This window comes from Artemia franciscana, chromosome 5 (genome assembly GCF_032884065.1).
Source record: "Artemia franciscana chromosome 5, ASM3288406v1, whole genome shotgun sequence".
Lineage (NCBI taxonomy): Eukaryota > Metazoa > Arthropoda > Branchiopoda > Anostraca > Artemiidae > Artemia > Artemia franciscana.
This window is the reverse complement of record NC_088867.1, coordinates 51,671,047-51,695,432: the sequence shown is the minus strand read 5'-3', so window position 1 is coordinate 51,695,432 and position 24,386 is coordinate 51,671,047. Positions and strand designations below refer to the sequence as shown.

Genomic DNA, 24,386 nt, shown 5'->3' with positions numbered 1-24,386 from the left:
TAAAACTTGCGAATATACAACATTCTTTGCTGTCCCATTGTCTGTGCATATAAATAGATTGTCAGGTTTACCGACTCTTGAACATGCAACATATAATGGTCCATGGGAAAACAATCCGTATTCAGATCTATACCTCATGATTCTAATGATTGCCCTTGAGCTTTGTTGATGGTGATTGCTAATCGACCATTCCCTGAGTCGCCATCGTCATTTATATATCCCCCTGTGCACCCCGGCGTCCCCTTTGTAGTTATGTCCCTTTGTCCCGGTCGTCATTTATATTCCCTGTGTCCCGGTCATCATTTGTGTCCCGGTGTTCCAGTCTGTGATTTCTCTTTGAGTGTCCCGGGCGTCATTTATATTCCTAGTGTCCCGGTGTCCCGGTCGTCATTTATATCCCCCTGTGCCCCCCGGCGTCCCCATTGTAGTTGTGTCCCTGTGTCCCGGTCGTCATTTATATTCCCTGTGTCCCGGTCGTCATTTGTATCCCGGTGTCCCGGTCTGTATATACATTCGTTTTCTAGTTTTGTTTTTCTCCTTTATTTTTTTCCTTTTTTCTTTTTTTTCTTTTTTAGTTTATTTAGATTTTTAGATTTTTTAGTTTTTTTATTAGTTTTTAGTTTTTTTGTAGTTTTTACCATTTTTTTAGTTTTTTTAGTTTTTTTTTTACTTATGTCCTGGTCGTCATTTATACTCCCTGTGTCCCGGTCGTCATTTGTGTCTCGGTGCTTTGTTGATTGCTAATTTATATTATATTTATATTTATATTTTTTATATTTATTAATATTTTTTTAGTTTTCTTTTTTTCTTATTTTTCAGTTTTTTCCTTTTTTTTAGTTTTTTCTTTTTTAGTTTTTAGTTTTTTTTTGTTTTTTACCTTTTTTTAGTTTTTTTAGTTTTTTAGCTTTTTTAGTTTTTTTATTAGTTTTTAGTTTTTTTTTAGTTTTTGCCTTTTTTTAGTTTTTTCAGTTTTTTTTAGTTTTTAGTTTTTTACCTTTTTTAAGTTTTTTTTTAGTTTTTTAGCTTTTTTAGTTTTTTTTCTTTTTAGTTTTTTTTGTAGTTTTTACCTTTTTTAGTTTTCTTTCTTCTTTTGTATTAGTGTGAAATAATTCAGACGTCATATGCGGACAAACACGACGTCACTCGACAGACAGACAGACAGACATAACCCACAAACAACTTATTTTTATATATATTTATTCATATTTTTTTAGTTTTCTTTTTCTCTTTTATTTTTCAGTTTTTTCCTTTTTTTTAGTTTTTTTCTTTTTTAGTTTTTAGTTTTTTTTAGTTTTTTACCTTTTTTTAGTTTTTTTTTTAGTTTTTTTTAGTTTTTTAGCTTTTTTAGTTTTTTTATTAGTTTTTATTTTTTTTGTAGTTTTTGCCTTTTTTTATTTTTTTCAGTTTTTTTTAGTTATTAGATTTTTACCTTTTTTTAGTTTTTTTTAGTTTTTTAGCTTTTTTAGTTTTTTTTTCTTTTTAGTTTTTTTTGTAGTTTTTACCTTTTTTAGTTTTTTTCTTCTTTTGTATTAGTGTGAAATAATTCAGACGTCATATGCGAACAAACATGACGTCACCTGATCCATCCACAGATCCACACACAGACAACTTACTTTTATATATATAGATATATATATATATATATATATATATATATATATATATATATATATATATATATATATATATATAATATATATATATATATATATATATATATATATATATAACGAAAAGAGAAATCACTAATGCAACAACACAAACAAATAAAAAAAAAAAAAAGGAAGACAGAAGGAGAAAAGGAAGACTATTTTTCCAAAATTAGTGATTAATATAGACCAGCACTTGAATGAGGCCTTAACCCAACTCATCCATACAATCAAATAGGTCAAACAGCATAGCCATACAAAATCAACCATAAAGAATAATCCGTGGACAGGAAGTCATGTCGTCAATAAGTATAAGTTGTCATTTACCAAACAATAAAAACAGTAAAGACAACAACAATTCAGAGGCAACAACCCAACAAGAGGGCTCATCAGGAGAATATATATATATATATATATATATATATATATATATATATATATATATTATATATATATATATATATATATATATATATATATATATATATATATATATATATATATATATATATATATATATATATACTTTTGCTCGACACGATTTACCATATTCTGTCAACACTGGGCTTTGCCTTTATTCTCACATAATTCCCTTTTGTATACATCAAAAGAAAATAAGAGTAGGTGATTTTGTTCTATATAAATCGTTAACTAGTTACTACGTCTCCTGGTAAAAATCCAGATAGAAAGAGGAATACAATGGAAAAAAAAATAAGATGGATTGGCTTTTTATTTCCACTAAAAATTTTGTTTTCACTAGAAATTGTAAGATTATTTTGTGCGTTCGAGCAAATGAAACCTGTCTTATCAAAAAAAAAAATTGAAAAGTTAAAAGAAAAACAATTTAACCCTTTCAGTCACGAATTTTAATGGAGAAGATGAAAATTATGCAACTGCTGTTTTTATGGCTTCTGATGCAGCGAGATGATACAGTATTTTTCTCAGAATCCTTACATCTGTCGTTGTGTCTGATTTTGAATGTACTTGTCTGAGGACAAAATGACAATGCTTATGAATTCAAATACTATATCTACAAAAATCAGGGAGAAATCAAGATTACCAAATACATTCGTATCTCGTTTAAATACACTATTACATCATTTAACGTTCTTATTTGGGAGTGTGAAATTTTAAAAGCAGTTTCTGACTTCCACCAGTCATAACGGGACGTTGTATTTGGTGCAGCTGAAGCAGGTTTTCATGACGCATGGGGCATTTTCGAACCTGTTTTGAAGTTGTTTTTTTTTTCTGGCCAATGGGCAAAAAGTCGTCTTTGCGGCAGAGCATGGTCTTCGGATTGTTGCCTTCCTCTTTTGGGACGGCTCAGCAATAGAATGGCCATTGATTTCCTCTTCTCTTAGTTTGTCGAGGGAGATTGAGCGTAGCCTCCATTATATCAAGGTCGTCACCTCTAGAGACTCAGCCACCTCTAGAGGGCATGTCAGGAAATCCATAGAGTTCTTACAATTTCGGGCTATTTGAAATTCAGTATATTCAAGCCACCTATTCATTACCTCCAAGTTGATAGTGTGGAACACAAACCGCAGCGTCCACTTCCTAGACCTAATGAAGACTCGATAATAGGAAACCATTTGGTCGTATTTATCGACTTCACCCATAGACCAGTTTAAGACTGCAATAGCTTTCGGTTGGCATTTTCTCCACTTCCTATCATATTTGAGACGATAATGACTGATCTAATGTCCATTCACTCTACCAGACACTGATCACGACTTACTAAATCAAGGTAAGATCATTTGCCTCTTTTCTTTAGGGGTGCATCAGACTCGAGCTTTGCACCATGTACCCTGTTCGCTCTTATGGTACCTGCAACGTCAAACTCTTTCTTATCCAGTTCCGCAGCAGAGGTAAGCTTTCAAAGAGGTTATCATAAAGTTTTCGTATAAAATAAAAGGCGCAATTGTCTTGCCAAAACTAGAATCATGCCTGGGCCTAATCAAAGCTTCTTCTCATCGTCAGTAAGGATACTCTTCTTCCCCTGATAGACATCGAAGGTCAGGATTACGTTGATACTCTTCTTCCCCTGATAAACATCGAAAGTCAGGATTACGTTGATACTCTTCTTCCCCTGATAAACATCGAAAGTCAGGATTACGTTAATACTCTTCTTCCCCTGATAGACATCGAAGGTCAGGATTACGTTGTGGCTTTTGTAGAGCATGAATATATTTATGCCCCATGGGATCTGTTTGCCACATATATACTGCCATATGTCTAAGGTTCCAGTGCAAGGAACCATTTCCTCATTACTAAAACGTATTCAGAAGGTGCGATACTCACAGTTTTTCACACAACTTGGTCAATGACAGGTTGCACCTTCCACAATCGATCTGGACTCTGAGGATCCTTAGCATTTTGTCGACCAAGTTAAAGAAATTCTGAAGTCGGCGAAATCAGCTGAAATTTAAGGCGTCAGCTATAAATGGCATGCGAGTTTGGCTGTTCCAGTACATGCTATATCTTGGATACTTGAAGGTAGTCTTTCCACTTACAATTTACAGAGTAAGAACCACTTCTCGACGTTCTTATTCTGAAAGGATATACGAAGCAAATTTTATTCAAAAGAACGTATTCGGAAAATAGAAAAAGTTGAGTAATAGCTATACAATATTAAGGTTTAAGAAAATAAAAGCGTGGTTTTGAGAAGGGGAGAGGAAGCTTTGATCAAATTTTCACTGTTAGATTAATAATCGAAAAGTGTTTGAATCATTAGGCCCCTTTGGTCTTCAGTTTTAAACAGGCCTTGGATTCATTCGATCAATAGATGTAACACACAACAACTTGCAAAGAAAAGTCATATCTTGCGTATGATTTATATAAAGAAACGGTCAAGCGGAACCATCCCTCAATTCAAAATATCAAAATAAAACACAGAGAAACCACCAACAGTATAAGAGGATAGTAATATTGATCGATCTTACCGTGCAGACCATTTGCTTGCTTAGATTAAAAAACCCAGATGCTGTAGGATGTAGCTGACGGGTCGAAATCTGATTACAAAACATCAAAAGCTGCATTTGTACTACACTATCGTACTTTGTTAAATCCATTTCATGTATTATGCGGAGAGGTTCTCGTGCCTGTAAAAATATTATATTTTCCGGTCAATATTTAATTGGAGGCATTAAGGTTGTCATCTACTCTTACAATGTTTTAAATTAGAAAATAAACAAAGTTTTTCAAACAGCTTGTCTAAAAACAAGGTTTTTGCTGTGAGAAACGTGTCAATGCGTATGAAAACAACCATACGCGAATCTAAACATAAAGTTGACGGACAGAATGACCAGCACAGAAATTTGAATAAGTGAATCAGACAGAAGTATATGATATGAGTAGACCCAACAATGGCAGTACTTTTGTCATGTAATTCACATTTCAAGATACAAACTGCCCAACATGCCTCTCGAGTAGGAAAAAAAGGACACAAGACGACGGAGAAGGCCAAAAATTCTCTTCGAAGGACATACGAGCGAGACAAACATATCATCTGCACAAACGTAATCAAGAGTCCGAACATTCTACGCTGCTGGATACATAAGAGCTAAGAGATGATTTAAAGCTCTTCACTGACATCCTGGGTGCCTCTAAGGCACCCAGAGAGTGGTCTGGGAAGTGGTTGTCTCTGGGGTTCTGAGGTTTTCCAAAAGAAGGTAAAGAATGTTTTTAAAACTGAAGATGAACATAAATTATTCTGTATATGAGGAGGTTGCTAGCTCTCTGCTCCACTTTCTAAAGTCCAAAAGATGTTTTATTTGAAATGATTTTAGAGTAAAATATTGAATAACCATCTAGTAATTTAAAGTGTTTTATATACGACTATCTTTAAAACATTTGGTCTGAATTCTATTTTTGACACAAGTGCGAATTTAATAAATTCTTTCGTCAAAAAGTTAGAAGTAACGAATTTATAATCTATAATAATTCAAAATATATGAGTTTCATCAAGTTTCGAGTTACGCATCAAGGACTAGGAGCCTGAGAAAATTCACCTGATTTTTGAAAAAAAATGTTGAAATATCCCCAAGGGGGCAATGGATCTGAATTGAAATTGCACAATCGAATTCAGCATATCATAGATACCATTTGTGGAGAATTTCATATCTTATCCAAAAGAAAAGCAGAACTACGTCTTCTGTTTAAAAAAGACATATATCCTAACGGCTGTGTGTTAGGGGTTTTTCCAGGGGTTGTTGCATCCAACCAATGGTCCTCGAAAATTGGAAGACTGCTCATTCAAGCAGAAATTAAAAGCTCTAGTGCTCTTTTTCAGTTAGCAAAAAGTTTGGCCACAACATTTTGTGAGATAGCCATATCGCACGGTGATACACTTGTCAAACAGTTCGTGGTAACGTACTGTAAGTAGAGAGCGATGGGGCTCAATAGTAACTGAAACCGTAAAAAGCAGAATTTTGATAATACTAGATATATCATAAGAATCAAATTTTGATGCTTATTCAAAATATATACAATTCATGACGTTTAATGTTACCCATGAAAGGTTACGAGCCTTTGAAAATTTGCCAAATTTTTGAAAAAAGGGGGAAACGTCCAAAAGAAATCAATTGACCTTAATGAAAATCACAACTTGAGATTTAGAATATCAGAGAACCTTAGTGTAGAGGTTTCAAGCTTCAATATACAAAATGTAGAATTTGGAATTTTTTTGCCAGAAGCAAAATCACATACTAATTTTTATTTGTTTTTGTTTTTCCCAGGGGTGATCGCATCGAACCAGTGATCCTAGAAGATCAGAAGAGAGCTTATTTAATCGGAAATCAAAGGTTCTAGTGCCCTTTTTAAGTGACCAAAAATATTGGGGGGAAGCCACTCCCCCCTCCAACCTCCTTTTTTTACTAAAAATCGTCTGATTAAAATTTTGAGATAGCTTTTTTTCAGTATGGTCAAAAGATCTAATAGCTATGTCTCTCAGGATTACTTGACCCCCCACCCCACAACCCCTGGGGAAGAGCAACAAGTTATGAACTTTGCCCATTGCTTACATATAGTATTGGTTATTGGGAAATATAAAGATATTTTCGGTGGAGGGATGGGTGGATTTTGTGGTGGGAGTTCTTACGTGGGAGAATCGTTCCATCAAGGAGTTTTCGGGGGGAAGAGAACTTTCAATGGGAGGGGAGCTGGATTTGCTAGCATTAATTAAAACACTATCAGAAATTGAATAAAAAAAGATTTTCAACTGAAAGTAAGGACCCACTTTAAAACTAAAAATGAACCAAAATTATTACGCACACAAAATTACCCCAAAGAGTTACAATCCTGAAAAAAATGCTCCATCTACGATTAAAAAGAAGAAAACACTTTCGCAGATGTGTTCTTTAATTCGCGAATTCAACTCGGTTTAAAATTCATCCTTCCTAACCTTCTGTCATCCACTTATGTTTTCAAATGCATTCGATCGCCTTAGTCGATTTTTACTGCAAGGGGCTAATGAGGGTTGTAGCCACTATCATACCTTGGATAAACCTGAGCCTTATTTGGAAAATGGTCAGAAACTAAATAGAAAAATGAAATTAATAAAGGAGCGACATTAAAACTCAAAACTAACAGGAATTATTCCATATATGTGACGGGCTCTGTTCCTTCCTGACCCCCCCCCCTGCTCCTTACGCTAAAATTCCATAGCGGTTTAAAAATATTTCATATTCCATCTCAACGGCATTTGTGTTGGGAAAAAAATTCAAATTTTTCAAAACTTATCTCTAGGAGCCCCTCCAGGATCATGGAGAGTTTTCATTTTACACTTTTTTAGGACATCCTAACGCGTTAGATTCGAATCTCCTTTTCAACATTAGAAATAGAAGAAAATCAAGCCTTTTTTTTGGAGGTTTTGATGTTTAAGAAGTCTCTTAGTCTTGAGTTTTTGATATTTGGGAAACTCACGGCGACAGTCTAAACTGTTGCTTGTTTGCTTGAAATAAGGGATTCTGCCTATTTTAGATTTCCTTGGTTCTGACTTGGAACTGGGTTCTATGCTATTTAACTTAAATTTAATAAAAAGAAGAAACACCTCTTAAAAGTACTTGAGAATATCCTAAGACTCTATTAACCTAAGACGCAAATTCCACAAACTCAAATTTTCCCCATGGGTCAAGACAAAGGTTTACTACTACTACCTGTTCGTAGTTTTTAGTCCCAGTTGGTAGGTCTCTGCAATTTCATCTAAAAAACCAACGGTTGCCGCTAATTTCGCTTACAAATTGTTTTCTTTAACCTTTATCTTATCCTACTACGAAAACACAACTCGAAAGAAAAGACCATAGAATTAAAAGAAAGAAAAATAGAAAAAGAATGCTAAAAATACACGGTTGTTCTTTTAGTTTTTCTCCTTAATTTTTCTTAGTTTTACATGTGGGGAGAATTCATCGAGGGATGATATTTGCCATTCTTTAATAGTTCATTTTAAGACCCAAGATAATAAAATCTAATTCTGGAAATATTGTTAACCAAAGGCAAGCTTACCTCAACAGAGACAGTGTTGCCAAAAAACGCACACAGTAAGATTCTGACAATGGCAAACGCTAAAGTTGGAACCATTGAAAACCAGAAAGCCAAAAGAGTAAAACCTCAGAAGTCATCAACTCGTTTAGTGACACAACGGCATAGTAGAACCAGCGACGAAGCGAATAAAGATATGATCAAATATGGATCAAAAGCGTCATCAACATGCGACAAAAGATTCACAAGTCGTGAATGAAGGAATAGCAAAAGGTTTAACCCCTCACCAGCCTTGGATTTTGGGCTGATTGTTTTGAAGCTTTGGGATATAAGTTTCAGCTTTTTGGATATCAAACAGTTCGTGGTAACGAACTGTAGTAAGGAGCGACCCGGCTCAATAGTAACCGAAACTCTAAAAAATGGAATTTTGATACCAATAGTTACATCAAAAGAGTTGCATTTTATTGCTGATTTTAAATATATAAGTTTAATCAAGATTAGTATTACCCATCAGAAGTTACCCTGAGAAAATTTGCCTCATTTTAGAAAATAGGGAGAAACACCCGCTAAAAGTCATACGATCTTAACGAAAATCACACCATTTGATTCAGCGTATCATAGAACCCTATTTTTAAAAGTTTCAAGCACACATCTACAAAAAATGTGGAATTTCGCGTTTTTTGCCAGAAGACAAATCACCGATGCGTGTTTTTTTTCCTAGGAGTGATAGTATCGACTCAGTGGTCCTAGAATGTCGCGAAAGGGCTCATTCTAACGACAATTAAAAGTTCTAGTGCCCTTTTTATGTGACTGAAAAGCTGATGGGCACCTAGGCCCCCTCCCACGCTCACTTTCTCCCTAAAGTCACCGGATCAAAATTCTGAGAAAGCCATTTTATTCACCATAGTCGAAAAACCTAATAACTATGTCTTTGGGGACGACTTATTCCCCCACAGTCCCTATGGGAGGGACTTCAAGTTACAAACTTTGACCTGTGTATACATATAGTAATGGTTACTGAGAAGTGCACCGACGTTTTCAAGGGGATTTTTTTTGGTTGGGGGGATAGGGTTGGAGAGGAGGGGTTACGTGGGAGGATCTTTCCATGGAGGAACTTCTCATGGGGGAAGAGACTTTCAATTTAAAGAGACTCTCAAAATTTAAAAAACAATGAAAATAAATATGAAAAGTTCTTTCTACTGAAAGTGAAGAGCAGCATTAAAGCTGAAAACGAGCAGACATTATAATGCATATGAGGGGTTTACTACCTCGTAATACCTCGCTCTTTACGCTAAAGTATTTATAGCAATCACAACTACTTATTCTACGGCCTTTGTGATTCAGGGGTCATTCTTAAGGAATTGGGACAAAATTTAAGCTTTAGTGTAAATAGCGAGGTATCGACAAGGGGAGATCCCCCTCGTATAGGCAATAAAGACATTCGAGTACAGAAGTTCGCTACGTAAGTTAATTCGTAAGTTACGTATATTTTTTACTCATGAAAACGTTCGTAAAAAATTTAAAGTTAATGCCTTTTTAAGTAATCAAAATATTGGAAGGCAACTAGGCCTCTTCCCTCTTCTAAAAATCTTCCAATTAAAAATATGAAAAAGCTACTCAGCCGAAAAAATTTATATGCAAATTCCGTTTTATTATTTATGCGCGGAGAGCCAAGATCAAAACATGCATTAATTAAAAAATGTCCAGAAATCAAACAGAAAAAAAACAAGTTTTTTTAAATGAAAGTAAGGAGCGACATTAACGAACAGAAAACTTAAATCGAACTTAAACGAACAGAAATTACTCCGTATATGAAAGGGGGTTTTCCTCCTCAACGCCCCTCTCTTTACGCTAAGGTTTTTTACTGTTTTAAAAAGTAGAGATAAGAGAAAAAGTCTAACTTTAGCGTAAAGAGCGGAGTGTTTAGGACAAAAAGCCCCTTTCATATCCAGAGTAATTTCTGTTCGTTTTAAGTTTTAATGTCGCTCCTTACTTTCATTTGAAAAAACTTTTTTTTGTTGTTTAATTTCAAACAAAGGGACTAAAAGAAGAATCAAGCGAGCATGAGCAGCAAACAACCAATAAACTCTACTAGCGATGTAGAATATAGTAGGATTTGCTATAAAAGGACCGTTGAAATACATGGTAGAAAAAAAAAGATTAAAGAGCATCATAAATATAAAAATGATCATTCAAGGTGATTTTGGTAACTGCTGCTTCAGTTGAGAAATAAAAAGATTTAATTTTTCCAATATATTGTCAAATTCATTTATAGAATCTAAAATATAAGCAATTTTATTGACTTTCCGAACTGAATTCACAACGAAAAACACCCAATCTATTATAGTTACAAAACCAATCAATCCCATGGTTACTTTGTTGACTGGATTCTCCATTTGTCCAGCCTACAAATTCCAAAGAAAAGCTGAAAGGTAAGAATTTACAGAAAGGTAAATGGAATATCAAAGAAAAACTGTCGCTTAGTTCCACTAGTAATGTAGCACCTTTTGTCATCTAAATATACATGTCTTAAAGTCCCAAGTCCATAAAGCCTTATCCAAAATAAAAAGAAATTATTGCCATTGCAGCATTTCTTTGAAGTAGCCATGACTGCTACTAAAAAGACACTAAAATACAGAACACATTCTATTGTGTGTAGAACCAAAAATTACTTACTTACTCATACATACTTAAACATGTTTGCATAAAAGTGAGGCCTTGACCTTTTCATTGAACAGCAACTGTTAGGGAAGTTTGAAGGAACATCAAGTCTGAACTAGTTTATAGACAGTTATGTCAATACTTATGTTTACAACGTTTTATTATTATTATGCATACCAATGTTTTATTATGAAAAGTGCCCTAACGATTCTCAAGAACTAATGAACGATTCACTCGGGGATGTTTTAAATATTGAGAAATTTGGTAAAACTGCAATTGCTTAGGAACGTGGCATATGAACTATAACTATAGACATTTTTGATGAATTATAACCAACTGAAAGTTTGCATTAGAATAAACAATCTAAAACCCCCATCCTCCCTAAAAAGTGGCTCTGGAACAACGAAAACTCTCTTCCTAGAAAGCGACTCTCGGAACCACGAAAGCTTCCTTCATTTAAATAGAAGACGTGTTTATGGCATACGAGTTTATGGAAATTTTTTTTTTTTTAGACTGTCAAGATACTGCGAAAGAGTTCTTATCTTCAACAATCTAATTTCAAGATATACTTGAGAAAAAACACTATTAGCCCAAATAACGGTGAACATAGACATTAGAAGATAAAAGCCTTAATAGGCGGAATAGACCAGCGAAAACTGCTTTGTAAGGTGTAAAATACCTACACAGGACAACAAACCACAAAGAGAGAAAAAACTAAAAAAAAAAAACTAAAACAAGACTGCAGCCAGTAGAGAGATAAGAGATGAAAGACTAAAATAACGCGGATATTTCGCCTATATCTAAACTAAGCGTCCTCAGCACCAGATAAAAGAAAAAAGACTAAACTAAAAACAAATTAAACCACCACCAATAATAATAAATACAATTGTCGCTTAGATAACGCCGAATACAAAATGCCGAAAAAACTGCGTTTTCTTGCCAAATACTTTAAATGCATAAAACAAGGACACTCAAACATGAAAACCATAAGGAGATGAATGCATCAACAAGGGGTATTGGCATGCTTACCCGATGGCCTGCTGTTTGGGCCGAGCCTGTTTCTTGCGGATAGCTATTATGAGTCAAACCGGGAAAAAAAGCTAAAGGGGAAAAAGCTATAAGAGTTACTTCAATGAGAACATTAAAGCTCTGAACATCACAGCAACCAGTTCGGCTTAATAACCTACACAGGGGAATATACTATCCCAAGTTTTTCAGCCAAGTCACTTCTCCAATATTTGAATGTATTGCGGGAAAGATAGTTCCAAAGTTCACTAATATAAGGCTTATTACATTAGTAATACATGATGGGAATGACCATGATAATGACGGATGCGTATTTGTTTCTTCCAGGTGTGTCAAACAGTTCGTGGTAACGAACTGTAGTAAGGAGCGACCCAGCTCAATAGTAACCAAAACTCTAAGAAATCGAATTTTGATATCAATAGCTACATCAAAAGAATTGGATTTTAATGCTGATTTTAAATATACAAGTTTCATCAAGTTTAGTCTTACCCATCAAAAGTAACGAGCCTGAGAAAATTTGCCTTATTTAGGAAAATAGGGGGAAACACCCCTTAAAAGTCGTAGAAAACGACACCATCAGATTTAGCGTATCAGAGAACCCTACTGTAGAAGTTTCAAGCTCCTATCTGCAAAAATGTGGAATTTTGTATTTTTTGCCAGAAGACAAATCACGGGTGCGTGTTTATTTGTTTGTTTGTTTTTTTCCCCAAGGGTCATCGTATCGACCAAGTCGTCCTAGAACGTCGCAAGAGGGCTCATTCTAACAAAAATGAAAAGTTCTAGTGCCCTTTTTAAGTGACCAAAAAAATGGAGGGCATCTAGGCCCCCTCCCACGCTCATTTATTTCCGAAAGTCAGCGAATCAAAATTTTGAGATAGCCATTTTGTTCAGTATGGTCTAAAACCACAATAACTATGTCTTTGGAGATGACTTACTCCCCCACAATCCCTGGGGGAGGGGATGCAAGTTGCAAACTTTGACCAGTGTTTACATATAGTAATGGTTATTGGGAAGTGTACAGACGCTTTCAGGAAAATTTTATTTTGTTTGGGAGTGGGGCTGAGGGGAGGGGGCAATGTTGGAGGATCTTTCCTTGGAGGAATCTGTCATGGAGGAAGAAAAATTCAATGAAAAGGGCGCAGGATATTCTAGCATTACTATAAGAAAACAATGAAAAATAAATATTAAAACGTTTTTTCAAATGAAAGGAAGGGGTAGCATTGAAACTTAAAACGAACAGAGATTATTACGCATATGAGGGGCTCTAAAAATACTTTAGCATAAAGAGCGAGGTATTTAGGAGGAGATAAATACCTCTCTCTTTATGCTAAAGTGTTTTTAGTAATTTAAACTATTTATTCTATGGCCTTTCTGATTCAGGGGTCATTCTTAAAGAATTGGGACAAAACTTACGATTTAGTGTAAAGAGCGAGGTATTAACGAGGGTGCATACCCCCTCGTACACATAATAAAAATATAAGATTATGAAAGTTTGTTACGTAAGTTAATTCGTAAGTTACGTATATTTTTTACTAATAAAAAGATTCGCTAAAAAAATAAAAGTTCTAGTTGCATTCTTAAGTAACCGAAAAATTGGAGGGGAACTAGACCTTCTTCTCCACCCCTTATTTGTCAAAATCGTCTTATCGAAACTAAAGGAAAGCCATTTAGCCAAAAAAAGAATTAATATACAAATTTCATTTTAATAATTTATGTGAGGAGCGCCAAAACCAAACATGCATTAATTCAAAAACGTTCAGAAATTAAATAAAAAAAACTAATTTTTTTAGCTGAAAGTAAGGAGCGACATTAAAACTTAAAACGAACAGAAATTACTCCGTATATGAAATATACGGAGTATTTTTACCCTCGCTAAATTACCCTCGCTCTTTACGCTAAATTTTGACTCTTTGCCAAAATTCTATTTTTTAAAACAATTAAAGCTCGGTAGCATTAACAAGATTTGGCAATTCTGCTGCACAATCAGCGGCAGTATTTGAACCCTTCAGACACTGTTTATAAACATTCGGATAATCACGTAATTCATCAAATTCAGCATCTACTCCTCTCGTTTTCTTGGCTGAAGCTTCCGTTACATTATCTTTATAACTGACAAGCTGCTCGGAAGAAACTAATTGGCGATCATTTTTTTCCATAGCAGAAAACGCGGTACTTTCTTGGCCCTTTTGAAGTGAGCTCTATGCATGAACTCTATGCAACACTGTTTATAAACAGTGTCTGAAGGGTTCAAATACTGCCGCTGATTGTGCAGCAGAATCGCCAAATCTTGTTAATGCTATCGAGCAGGATTTGCTCGCTACAAAGAAAAATTTATCAGAGACAATTGAAAAGAAAATAGCCGAAAAACTTAAATCGACCGGGTCAACTCCAGCGGCTAGTACTGCCAAGTTTCCAACAGAGACAATGGTTTCAGAAATACATGATGTGATCATTGTAGAATTTATCCCAAAGTTTGACATCATTGAGAAACAGCTCAAAGGTTACTTGCATGCTATTGAAATCCTTGAGAACAGGATAACTCAACTAGAGGAGAAAGTTGACGATTATGTGCAGGAAGCTAAGCTAGATTCTCTCTTATTTAACGGTGTGAAACAGAACCCATCGCAAAATCTAAATCCAGCTATTAATCATATCATATGTGACCAAATGGGCCTGTCTAGAATCGCAAATTCCGACATTGTGAGTGCTCATCAGTTCCGTCTGGGTTCTAGTAACTCACAAAGACAGGACAAGGTGGCTCCCGTGCTCGTGAAATTTTGTTCTAAGGACATTGCTAGCACTGTTTTCAAAGGGAAGAAGAATCTTGCAAATAGTGGAATTTTTGTGTCTGAAAATCTCACAAAGAAAAAGAGCGAGCTACTGAATGCTGCCAGAGATAAATTTGGGAACCAATATGTTCAGATCAATATGTCCAGTATGTTCAGATCAGGAGAGAGTTTTTGTGCGACAGTGTGCATCATCTGAACAGTTAGCCATAGGTTAAAGAACTGTGAGTGGGAGGAAATAAGCTAGTGAAGAGTTTTGTAAGTTTTTTACCAAAGTAGGATCGCAAATAAACCAAGAGGCAAAATATCAATGCGGACAGCTAGATACTGAGGAGTTTGACGATGACCGCGATCTTCATCACACATTTCACTTTACTGAATGAACTATGAATGATACTATCCAAGCAGTGAAATAGATCGAATCTAATGCTGCTGGTGTTGATGGCCTAAACATTAAAGCATTTAAATCGGTTGCTACGTATCTCTTACTAGTGATATTATATATCTAGTCAATTTATCTGTTCAAAAAGGTGTGTTTCCTGAAGAACTAAAGCGGGCAAAAGTTATACCCCTCCATAAAAGAGGCGATAAAAGAGACATTTCCAACTGGAGACCGATATCTATTCTACCTCTCTTCTCAAAAATTTACGAAAAAGTAGTTATAAGAAAATATACGAGTACATGAATTCGCTTGGGTTTTTGTCAGATTCGTAGTTTCGTTTTAGAAAAGGTCATTCTACAGTGCATGCCTTTCATCACCTTTTAGATTTTGTAAATAGTGCGTAAGAAAATAATTTGATCCCTCTAACTATCTTTACTGATTTGAACAAGGCATTTGACACTGTGGGCTTTGAAGTTTTACTGAAAAGACTGCGAAACCTTGGAATTAAAGATACAGCATTAAGTTGGTTTCGGTCTTATCTGCGCGGGAGATCAATGAAGGTGGTGATGAGTGATATATCTAGTGCAGCTATGCCAATAAATTGTGGTGTCCCCCAAGGATCAGTCCTTGGCCCGTTACTCTTCTTAGTATATGTGGATACCCTTCTATTTTATCTAAATGATTCAGTTTTAACCTCTTTCGCCGATGATACAGCTATCATAGTGTTTGCTCGGACTTCAAAAGAGGTGGTACGAAAAGCGGACTACGTCTTTAGTCGGCTTCATGTTTTTACAGCTCTAAGCTCCTTTGTAGTAAATCCAAGAAAACATTTTTATTGTGTTTAGTAGAACTGGTGTACTTGAACTTCTTGAAAATGTACTTCATAATGATGTTAGTATAACACAGGTGTTTTTTTTTTGTAAACATCTCGGATTTTATATTGATTGTAATTTGTCTTAGAAGAAGCATGGTGAAATAGTGTTGCCAAAAGCAGCTAGAGGATTGGGAGTGATGAAGAGACTGAAAAAGTGTTCCCGGTAGCAGTTGTCAAACTGTTATACAGTACTATTGCGCACCCTTACATCACGTACGGTTGTTCTATTTGGGCAAGCAGTTTCGTGATGAATTATAAAAGAACTCAAGAACTATACTAAAGAACTCAAGAAATATAAAAGAAATGAAGAAATGATTTATCAGATTCATGGTAGTTAGAATCGCGGCCACAGTCAGGACTCTTGTCTTAAGAGTGGCTGTTAATGGTAAATTGTTTGTTTAATTTATATGTTTTACATGAAAATAAAAAATGTCCTTGTCTATGTCAATGTCTATAGAAAGGGTGGTCGGATAAACTTCGGAGAAGGCTCATTGGATTCGTATTCACATTTCCTAATACCCTTTTTAAGATTCAAAGTGATCGGAAGGCAGATACCCCGTTCCCCCGACACCTCGTATTTTCCCGAAACACATTTAATATAAATTTTAAGATTGTCATTTGTTGTCGTAAAAACTTCTAAAATTTCTATTCATTATGGTTCTCAACTACTCATTAATAGTCATTTTTGTTCGTTTTAAGTTTGAATTATTACAAAATTTTATTTCTTTTTGCCTTTGGTTTAATACAGCTCTTACTATTCTTTGAAGAACTTCTTTTTGGAAGAAGATATTTTGTTTAATAAACTAAATGAGGGCTTTTTCTTTACTTATTTATTCTTCCATTTGAAAAAAAACTTTGTTTTGTATTTAATATGATATGGTATCTTCAAAGACAGTTTTTTAGCCTCAGCGCCGGCTGATCGTCACAAAAAAAGGGCCCTTTAGTGAATTTTCTGAAGAGACTCACCACCATTGACGGGTATTCATAATCTGTATTGAAAAGACAATGAAATTTTACGTCCATTTTGTCCATAAGATTTTTAATCAAAGCTACTAGTACCACAAGGAACTCCCAAAGCTTCCAAATTGCTCAAATGGTATTTCCTTTTAGCTAATCTATAGTATTTTCTTAGAAGCTGGTATACTTTCTTGTATATTCCCAAATTTTAAAAGAAATTCTGATTCGTTTCATCGAAAAAAAATTACACTTTCTGATGGTTCTGATGATATAAATGTCATTAAAACTAAATGTCATATCTTCAGCACAAACTGGGGAAGTTAACAGTTTTTCTAAGATTTCCAGGAAAATAAATGTTGGCAATTAGTGTCCTGTCCTTTACTCGGATTGCATATCAAAGCTTTAAATTGTGGTGAGACCATCCAATCAGTTCTAAATAGCTTCGCCCCACATACAAAAAAGTTTACGGTGGATGAGATGGGGTGATTCTTCAAGGTACCCAATAACCTTAATGTACACAAGAAACTAGAACCGACTGACAAATTTTAAGATTAATAGATAGATGCTTATAAAAAAAACATAATAAACATTAAGCAATAAGAACAATAAGAACAAAAGCAGCATGAAACCCCCGCAAGGCTCTATGGTTTGGAGTAGAAGCTTAAGGTTAGCCTATGAAAAGCTAAAGGTAGGTACATCAACGCTTGAAATAATCATCTATGGGTTCATTACTTGTATATAAATTCGTTTTCATTGTCGGCAGACTCCAACAATTTGAAGCCATCAAAACTGCTTTCATACATCTTAGTTTTAAGATTTGAGCTCATTCAAATTAGATGTGCGTCAAGAGAAGGGGCTAGACTTTGTGCATAATTTATCATTTTGCAATTTATAGTGTTGACTTAAAATGTCAATTTATTTCGGTTCTAAGCTCGTTTCTTCTAGATCCTATGGTTAAGGATTCCTTTATGAAAACTCACCCGTGTAGAAATACAGAGGGTGACAAGAACCTCCTGCGAACTAACTAAATCGTGGATGTAAGGTACCATTAGCTGCCATCCTTCGAACTTGTGGAAGTTCTGGACTTCAGATGTACTTCAGAAGATGCTCTAAGACTCTATATTTTAAGTGATTAATTTCTAACCAAATTCTAAAAACTAAAATTTTACACATGGATCAAGATAAAGGTTTACTACGACTACCTTGCTCGTAGTTTTCAGTCCCAGTTGGTATATCTCTGCAATTTCATTACAAAAACATATTTGCCACCAATTTCATATTTACAATTTGTTTTCTTTAACGTTTATCTTACCCTTCTGTGAAACTCAACCCCAGCGAAAAGACCAAAAGAACTAAAAAAAACAAAAATAAAAGAATATGCTAAAAATACTTAGTTTCTCTTTTAATTTTCCTCTTTAGTTTTTCTTAGTTTTAAGTGTGGGGAGAATTTTTCATTGGCTAATATTTACAATTCCTTATTAGTTTGTATTAAGACCCAAGGTAATAAAATTCTACCCCCTGGTAATAATGTTAACCGAATGCATGCTTACCTCAACAGAGACAGTGTTGCCAAAAAGAGCGCACAGTAAGATTCTGAGAGTGGTAACCGCAAAAGTTGGAACCATTGAAAAACAGAAAGCCAAAAGAGTAAAAACATCCGAAGTCATCAACTCGTTTAGTGATACAACAGCGTAGTAGAACCAGCCAGCAGCAGTTAAAGATGAAGCGAATAAAGATATAATCAAATCTGGATCAAAAGCGTCATCAACATGCGACAAAAGATTCAGAAGTCGTGAATGAAGTAATTGCAAAAGGTTTAACCCCTCACCAGCCTTGGATTTTGGGCTGATGGTTTTGAAACTTTGGGCTATCAGTTTCAGCTTGTTGGATATTTCAAACAAAGGCACTAACAGAAGAATCAAGCGAGCATGAGCAGCAAACAACCAATAAACTCTACTAGCGATATATAACCAGCGGTAACGATATATAGTAGGATCTGCTATAAAAGGATCATAGAGATACATGGTACCAAAAGAAAACAAAAGATTAAAGAGCACCACAAATATAAAAGTGATCATACAAGGTGATTTTGGTAGCTGCTGTTTAAGTTGAGAAATATAAGGATTTAATTCCTCTAATATATTGTCAACTTCCTTTATAGAATTTAAAATATAAGCAATTTTATTGACCTTCCGAAGTGAATTCACAACGAAAAACACCCAATCTACTGTGGTTACAAAACCAATCAATCCCATGGTGACCTTGTTGACTGGATTCTCCATTTGTCCAGCAAACAAATACCAAAGAAAAGCTGAAAGGGAAATAGTAAGAATTTGAAGAAAAATAAATGGAATATCCAAGAAAAATTGTCGCTTTGTTCCACTAGTAATGTAGCACCTTTTGTCATCTAAATATACATGTCTTAAAGTCCCAAGTCCATAAAGCCTTATCCAAAATAAAAAGAAATTATTGCCATTGCAGCATTTCTTTGAAGTAGCCATGACTGCTACTAAAAAGACACTAAAATACAAAACACATTCTATTGTGTGTAGAACCAAAAATTACTTACTTACTCATACATACTTAAACATGTTTGTATAAAAGCGACGCCTAGAACTTTTTCATTAACCTCAACTGTTATGGAAGTTTGAAGGAACAGCTAATGTTGAACTAACCTATAGACCGATAAGTCAATACTTATGTTTACCATGTTTTTTTATTATTATTATTTGTATGCATACCAGTGTTTTATTACGAAAAGTGTCGCAACGGTTCTCAAGAACTAATAAACAATTCACTCGGGGATGTTTTAAATATTGAGAAATTTGGTAAAACTGCAATTGCTTAGGAACGTGGCATATGAACTATAACTATAGACATTTTTGATGAATTATAACCAACTGAAAGTTTGCATTAGAATAAACAATCTAAAACCCCCATCCTCCCTAAAAAGTGACTACGGAACAAGGAAAACTCTCTCCCTAAAAAGCGACTCTCAGAACCACGAAAGCTTCCTTCATCAAACAGTTCGTGGTAACGAACTGTAGTAAGGAGCGACCCGGCTCAATAGTAACCAAAGTCTAAGAAGTGGAATTTTCATACCAATAGCTACATCAAAAGAATCGAATTTTAATGTTGATTTTAAATATATAAGTTTCATCAAGTTTAGTCTTACCAATCAAAAGTTACGAGCCCGAGAAAATTGGAGGGCACCTAGGCCCCCTCCCACGCTAATTATTTTCCCAAAGTCAACGGATCAAAATTCTGAAATAGTCATTTTGTTCGGCGTAGTCATAAAACCTTATAGCTATGTCTTCGGGGACGACTTACTCCCCCACAGTCCCCATGGGAGGGGTTACAAGTTCAAAACTTTGAACAGTGCTTACATATAGTAATGGTTATTGGAGAGTGTACAGGCGTTTTCAGGAGGATTTTTTGGTTGGATGCAGGGTTTGAGAAGAGGGGGATATGCTGGGGGAACTTTCCATCGAAGAATTTGTCATGGGGGAAGAAATTTTCCATAAAGGGAGCACAGGATTTACTAGCGTTACTTAAAAAAAAACAATGAAAAAGTTCTTTTTCAGTTGGAAGTAAGCAGCAGCATTAAAACTTAAAACGAACAGAAATTATTACCCGTATGAGGGGCTCACCTCCTCCTAATACCTCACTCTTTACGCTAAAGTATTTTTAGCAATTTCAACTATTTATTCTGCGGCTCTTGTGATTCAGGGGTCATTCTTAATGAATTGGGACAAAATTTAAGCTTTAGTGTAAAAAGCGAGGTACTGACGAGGGGGCGAACCCCCTCATATATGTAATAGAAACATAAGAATACAAAAGTTGTTTACGTAAGCTAATTTATAAGTTACGTATATCTTTTACTTATAAAAAGATTCGTAAAAAATTAAAAGTTCTAGTTGCCTTTTTAATTAACCGAAAATTGGAGGGCAACTAGGCTTCCTCCCCCGCTCTTTTTTCTCAAAATCATTCGATAAAAATTATGAGAAAGCCATTCAGCCAAAAAAATAAATATACAAATTTCGTTTTAGTTATTCCTCTGCGGAGAGCTGAAGTCAAAATATGCATTGATTCAAAAACGTTCAGAAATTAAATAAAAAAACAAGTTTTTTAAATGAAAGTAAGGAGCGACATTAAAACTTAAAACGAACAGAAATTACTCCGTATATGAAAGGAGCTTTTCCTTCTCAACGCCCCGCTCTTTACGCTAAAGTTTTTTTTACTGCTTTAAAATGTAGAGTTAAGAGAATGAGTCAAACTTTAGCGTAAAGAGCGGGGCGTTGAGAAGGAAAACCCCCTTTCGTATACGGAGTAATTTCTGTTCGTTTTAAGTTTCAATGTCGTTCCTTACTTTCATTTAAAAAACTTGTTTTTTTTATTTAATTTAAATAAAAGACATGTTTATGACATACGAGTTTATAGAAAGTTTTTTTTAGGCTTTCAAGATACTGCGAAAATATTATTATGTTAAACAAACTAATTTCAAGATATACTGGAGAAAAAACGTGACTGCACATTATATAAGTTATGGTGCTTTCATAAGAGGTATGTCATACTGATTATAGCCGGTAAACATAGCGGTGAGTTGAAAAATAGCGGTGAACATAGACATTAGAAGATAAAAGCAAAAAGCCTTAAAAAGAGAAATAGACCTACGAAACTGCTTTGTAAGGACTAAAACAACCTACACAGGGGAATATACTATCCCAAGTTTTTCAGCCAAGTCACTTCTCCAATATTTGAATGTATTGCGGGAAAGATAGTTCCAAAGTTCACTAATAATACAAGGCCAATTGTATAAATAATACATAATGGGAATAACCATGATAATGACAGATGCGTATTTGTTTCCTTCAGGTGCGTTTATACCAAAATCTTCGACTTTGACTACTTTACAAACGTAAAACTCTTAAGCCCTCTTGTCATTTTTTAAACCCATTATTTTTATATAGTAGGTAGGTCTTCCAGGTCGGCATGATACCTAATACTTTTTTTGCGAACAGGTTTTGATAACTTTAGAAAAATTTCCTTGTCTAAACTATTGGTTGTTGTTTTTTTAAAAATGTTAGATTCAGTCTATTTTAGATTTGCTTGGCTATGATTCGGTGCTGGGTTCTATGTTATTTACCTTGAATTTAAAAAAGAAAAGAAGAAGAAACAACTCTTAAAAGTACTTCAGATCATACCAAGACTATATTTTTAAATGATTAATTTCTAAACAAATTCCACAAACTCAAATTTTCCCCATGGATCAAGATAAAGGTTTACTACTACTACCTGCTCGTAGTTTTTAGTCCCAGTTGGTATGTATCCGCAATTTCATCACAAAAACCAATGGTTGCCACTAATTTCATATTTACAAATTGTTTTCTTGAATCTTTATCTTACCCTACTGTGAAAACACAACCCGAAAGAAAAGACCAAAGAATTAAAAGAAACAAAAATAAAAAAGAATGCTAAAAATACAAAGTTTTTCTTTTAATTTTTCTCTTTAGTTTTTCTTAATTTTACATGTGGGGAGAATTCATCAGGGGATATATTTGCCATGCTTTAATAGTTTGTTTTAAGACCCAAGGTAATAAAATCTAACCTCTGGAAATAATGTTAAGCAAAGGCAAGCTTACCTCAACAGAGACAGTGTTGCCAAAAAGAGCGCACAGTAAGATTCTCAGAGTGATAACCGCAAAAATTGGAACCATTGAAAAACAGAAAGCCAAAAGAATAAAAGTGTCAGAAGTCATCAGCTCGTTTAGTGACACAACGGCATAGTAGAACAAACCAGCAGCAGTTAGAGACGAAGCGAATAAAGATATAATCAAATCTGGATCAAAAGCGTCATCAACATGTGACAAAAGATTCAGAAGTCGTGAATGAAGTAACTGCAAAAGGTTTAACCTCTCACCAGCCTTGGATTTTGGGCTGATGGTTTTGAAACTTTGGGCTATCAGTTTCAGCTTGTTGGATATTTCAAACAAAGGCACTAACAGAAGAATCAAGCGAGCATGAGCAGCAAACAACCAATAAACTCTACTAGCGATATATAACCAGCGGTAACGATATATAGTAGGATCTGCTATAAAAGGATCGCTGAGATACATTGTACCAAAAGAAAACAAAAGATTAAAGAGCACCGCAAAGATAAAAGTGATCATACAAGGTGATTTCGGCAAATGCTGCTTAAATTGAGATATAAAAGGATTTAATTCTTCCAATGCATTGTCAACTTCCTTTATAGAATTGAAAATATAAGCAATTTTGTTGACTTTCCGAAGTGAAGTCACAACGAAAAACACCCAATCTATTGTGGTTACCAAACCAATTAATCCTGCGGCGACTCTGTTGACTGGATTCTCCATTTGTCGAACAAACAAATACGAAAGAATAGCAGAAAGGGAAATAGTAAGAATTTGCAGAAAGATAAACGGAATATGTAAGAAAAATTGTCGCTTAGTTCCAGTAGTAATGTAGCACCTTTTTTCATCTAAATATACATGTCTTAAAGTCCCAAGTCCATAAAGCCTTATCCAAAATAAAAAAAAATTATTGCCATTGCAGCATTTCTTTGAAGTAGCCATGACTGCTACTAAAAAGACACTAAAATACAAAACACATTCTATTGTGTGTAGAACCAAAAATTACTTACTTACTCATACATACTTAAACATGTTTGTATAAAAGCGACGCCTTGACCTTTTTCATTGAACATCCAACAGTTAGGGAAGTTTGAAGGAACAGCTAATGTTGAACTAGTTTATAGACAGTTAAGTCAATACTTGTGTTTACAACTTTTTATTATTATTATGCATACCAATGTTTTATTATGAAAAGTGCCCTAACGATTCTCAAGAACTAATGAACGATTCACTCGGGGATGTTTTAAATATTGAGAAATTTGGTAAAACTGCAATTGCTTAGGAACGTGGCATATGAACTATAACTATAGACATTTTTGATGAATTATAACCAACTGAAAGTTTACTACTTACTTTTACTTGTAGCAGGACCAGACGAGGACGCCTCACCCGGCATCTAGGAGACTAAGTATGGTTGACTCCCATTTGTCGCGATCTTGTGCCAATTTTTTGGCAAAACGGAGCCAGCAGCTCTCCCACTTTTTGCCAAATCTTCGAAATCCGCTAACGGGGTTGAGGTCGTTTTTGGCAATTGCCCACCTTTGGGCAAGTCGGCTATCTCTGAATCTGTGAAGCTCAATATAGAGATTTTTGGTAATTTTAAATCGACTAGCTATCTCAGAATGTTCAAGTGATAGCACCTTAGTCATCTTTGGGGAGCATTTACATCAGGGTTCTATGATGTGCTGAACTTGATGGTGTAATTTCCATCAATATCAATTGCCCCTCAACGGATCGTTTCCCAGCTTGTTCAAAAATTGTGCAAACTTTTACGGGATCTTAGGTTTTTCTGGACTGCTTTAAACTTAAAAAATTGTATATATTTGGAAGCACCATAAAATAGCTGATCCTTTTGATGTATATGTTGTTACCAAAACACATTTTACATATTGTTGACGCATGTATTGCTATAAAAAAAAGATA

The 24,386-nt window shown here is 34.8% G+C and overlaps 2 protein-coding genes across 8 annotated transcripts in view; one reads left to right on the top strand and one right to left on the bottom strand.

The window, feature by feature from the left end:
* LOC136027568 (microtubule-associated protein futsch-like) overlaps positions 1–24,386 on the top strand; it is a 682,876-nt gene that overhangs the window by 313,248 nt on the left and 345,242 nt on the right. The gene's annotated exons all lie outside the window — the stretch shown is intronic.
* The window catches only part of LOC136027571 (putative gustatory receptor 28b), a 28,505-nt gene that overhangs the window by 3,490 nt on the left and 629 nt on the right, over positions 1–24,386 (bottom strand). Inside the window, exon 2 of the mRNA XM_065704951.1 lies at positions 4,592–4,750. Coding sequence (XP_065561023.1) covers positions 4,592–4,750 — 159 coding nt within the window. The remainder of the gene's footprint in view (positions 1–4,591; positions 4,751–24,386) is intronic.